This window comes from Capsicum annuum, unplaced genomic scaffold (genome assembly GCF_002878395.1).
Source record: "Capsicum annuum cultivar UCD-10X-F1 unplaced genomic scaffold, UCD10Xv1.1 ctg83028, whole genome shotgun sequence".
In the NCBI taxonomy this organism is placed as follows: domain Eukaryota; kingdom Viridiplantae; phylum Streptophyta; class Magnoliopsida; order Solanales; family Solanaceae; genus Capsicum; species Capsicum annuum.
The window spans coordinates 1-3,646 of NW_025893867.1; the positions used below are offsets into that span (position 1 = coordinate 1).

Genomic DNA, 3,646 nt, shown 5'->3' on the forward strand with positions numbered 1-3,646 from the left:
ATACCCACCAAGGCCTTGTAACTCCTATTTACTGAGTAGTCACCAGTGTCAGTTAGTATGTATTGCCCCCTGTGATACCATCCTAACGGTTGAACTTTAATTGAATTCAACTTCCTTCAATACCAACTACTAGTAGGGGCAGGTTTGTGTGCCCATATGTCAACATCATTCTTCATATACACTACGTGCACCCATTTCACCCACAACACATCTTTTTTCCTTGCCAATTGCCAAATCAACTTCCCGACTGAAGCTATATTCCAGTTCCTGCACCCCTTTATATTTAATCCTCCATATTTCGTTGGCAAACACACTGTATTCCATGCCACCAATGCTATCTTCTTTTTCTCATTACTACTCCCCCACAAATATTGCTCCCCAAAAGTTAAATATGGAAAATAATACAGAGTTGATAATCTGTAATCTGCCAGCGTATGAAAAATGTTTTGCATACCCCTTGTTGATCTTGTTAGTAATCTTCTCTACCAACTGATGAAAAAGGAACCCCTAAATACCTATAGGCTGGGTACCTAGCTTGAAACCTGTCCTACTCAAAATAGTAGCTCTTGTCTCATTGTCCATACCTGCCAAGATTATATTGGATTTATCATTGTTCGCTTCCAAACCAGTAACCTTGCTGAAGTGATCCAAGGCTTCCATGACCCGAGAAACTGAGCTTGCAGTCCCTTTGCAAAAGATCATTAAATCGTCCGCAAACACCAGGTGGGTAAGCTTAGTCTTTTTACACATAGGGTGGAACCTGAAATCAGGGAGTTCACTCATCTTCCTTAATGTCCTTGACAGATATTCCATCACCAGTACAAAAAGTAGAGGAGACATAGGACCTCCTTGCCTCAACCCCCTCCTTCCCTCAAAGAATCCATGGCCAACTCCATTAACTTTGATTGAGAATTTGGTGGTTGTGACTCCGCTCATTACCATTTGCGTAAAAATTACGAGGAAATCCTAAGCCTATTAGTGCTTCCTCTAAGGAATTCCCAGCTCACCATATCATAGGCTTTCTTTAAATCGATCTTTATCAAACACCTTGCAGATGACTTCCTTGTATAATGCCTTAGTAAGTCATGACATATCAATACATTATGTATCAGACTTCTCCCTTTCACAAACGCTGCCTGATTTTCAGCAACTAGACTACTAATAGCTTCCCTCAGTCTCAAACATATCACTTTGGAGATGCACTTTTACAATACATTGCAACATGAGATTGGTCTAAACTGACTAGCACTTTGAGGCATTGGCACTTTAGGTATTAGTAAGATCATCGTACAATTAATTTGCCTAAGTAACTTGCCATTATCTAGAAAGTTCAACATAGCTTTAATAATATCTTTCCCTGTAATGCTCCAAGTGTCCTGAAAAAACTCACTGCCATATCCGTCCAGGCCTGGGCTCTTATTTCTATTGATGCTGAACATTGAATCTTTCACCTCTTTTTCGGTGTACGGTTGCAGCAGTACAAGTTGCTCAACGATAGTTAACACATGCCCACACCAAAAGACCTTAGAATAAGCCTGGGTCCTTCTTGTAACTTTTGTGACCAACAACTCTCTATAATAATCAACAAAAATATTTGTAATTGCTTCATGCTCGGTCTGCATCACATTCTGCCTATCCATCAGTTGTAGTACAGCTTGCTGTGATTGCCTGTGTTTAATAACTGTAAAAAAAAAAGCTAGTGTTATCATCCCCAAGTGTAATCTAGTTAGCCTTACTCCTTTGTTGTAGAAACATTTCCGCAAGGTAAGAAGATTGCTTAAACTTCAGGTATCGTTAGGTATCTGTTAAAATAGTAATTCTTAATAGACACTTACACAGAAAGATATATACCTATCTCATTCCTTCTCTTATACATACTAGGCATGAACATATCAGATATCCAATAACCTCTTTAGTGGTAATGGTTGCTGAAGCTTTTGTTTTTATTAGGTATGGAATTTGTGAGGTTGCCATGTCAGCACTTCTTTTGCTGGAATTGCATGAAAACTTACTTCGACATGCATGTCAAGGAAGGTACAATCACCAAGCTATTGTGCCCCAAGGCAAAATGTGGAGGTATGATTCCTCCAGGTTTGCTAAAGCGGTTCCTTGGTGAAGTGGAGTTTGATCGCTGGGAGTCATTGATGTTACAGAAAACGTTGGAATCGATGAAGGATGTGTGCTACTTCCCAAGATGTGAAACAGTATGCATCGAGGATGAAGATCAGCATGCCCAGTGTGCAAAATGTTTCTTTAGTTTTTGTACACTGTGCAGGGACAAGCATCATGTTGGAGTTACATGCATGACGCCAGAAATGAAACTTATTATTTTGCAGGTATTAGTCTTTTCATAATTTCAACGTTCTCCTGTATCTTCTTTTTGATTCTCTATGCTTCTCCTTACTAGTATTATTATTTATTGATCACTGACAATCGAGTGCTACAATCTTTTTGGTCTTCTTGGGTTGGCTTCATTTTATGAGATCGTTGTCATCAAGTTTTAAGACTTCTGTCTATGAAGCTGTTTTTGCACTTCAAGGCTATAGTTCTACTTTCATAACTTGTCTATTTGGAAAGTACGTACCTTGTGGTTTGTATTCTGACCTCTTGTGTTTTTTGTCTATTGCATCAGGAGCGACAGAATTCATCTCAACTGGAAGATAGACAAAGACAGCGTGAGAAAGAAAAGATCAATGACCTTCTCAGTATGCGGGAAATTCATCGTGTTGCGAACATGCCCTTCATGTAAGATGGCTATCTCGCGAATTGGTGGCTGCAATAAGATGGTGTGTGATAACTGTGGAACATACTTTTGCTATCGCTGTAATCAGGCAATTAGTGGATATGAGCACTTCAGGTTGGTACAAGTCTCAAGTATAGGTTGCTTCACATATTGCTTCTGTTTATGACCTTGAGATTTCGCTTTATGTTCTTACTTGAGGAGCTTTTTTATTGTTAAAGGGAGGGGGGCTGTGAAATTTTCCTGCCAGATCGGATGTGGGGAGCGGGGATTAATGCTCGCCGCTTTGTCGCTCAGATGTGGGAAGAGAGGGTTAATGCTCGCCAAGCTATCGGTGAGATTCAAGCTCGGCTTCAAGCTCAAATGCTTCCTAATCGTGTTCATCAGATGTGGGTAGAGAGGATTAATGCTCGCCAAGTTACCGGTCAGATTCAAGCTCAAAATCTTCCTAATTGTGCTCATTCATGCCCTAATCGTCGCCAAATGAACGCAAAGGTAAGATGGATGCTCAGTGTTCTTCTCTAGAAAACGTTCTGCACGCCTCTTTGATCTTACCCATACCTTACAATGGTAGAGGGGCTGTTTCCGAAACATCAAAATGAAGGATATACAAGGTTAAATATAATTTTTAGAACCTACATTTTGACCTTATTACTCACTATGTCTAAATCCTGAATCCGCCACTGCTTTGAACTGTTCTACTCTCTGCATTTTCCTTTTTCTAATTCGTTGCCCTTTCCGTTTGCTGCCATCGTGACAGGCTGGCAATAACAATCACATATTCTGCTGGGCATGCCAGAATCATTATTGTTACCTTTGTGGAAAGACGGTGAAGCGAAGCTCCCAGCATTATGGACCTAAGGGTTGCAAACAACACACTGCTGATGAATAGCTAGAAACAAAACG

The 3,646-nt window shown here is 40.2% G+C and overlaps 1 protein-coding gene and 1 pseudogene across 1 annotated transcript; one reads left to right on the forward strand and one right to left on the reverse strand.

Moving 5' to 3' along the window:
• Nucleotides 1–584: 584 nt before the first annotated feature.
• On the reverse strand, nt 585–942 carry LOC124895579 (uncharacterized mitochondrial protein AtMg01250-like; the record flags this gene model as incomplete). The annotated part of the gene is made up of 1 exon (XM_047406011.1): nt 585–942. A coding segment is annotated over exon 1 (358 nt), but the record flags the coding sequence as incomplete, so codon positions are not given.
• Nucleotides 943–1,952: 1,010 nt separating this feature from the next.
• On the forward strand, nt 1,953–3,646 carry LOC107856847 (annotated as a pseudogene).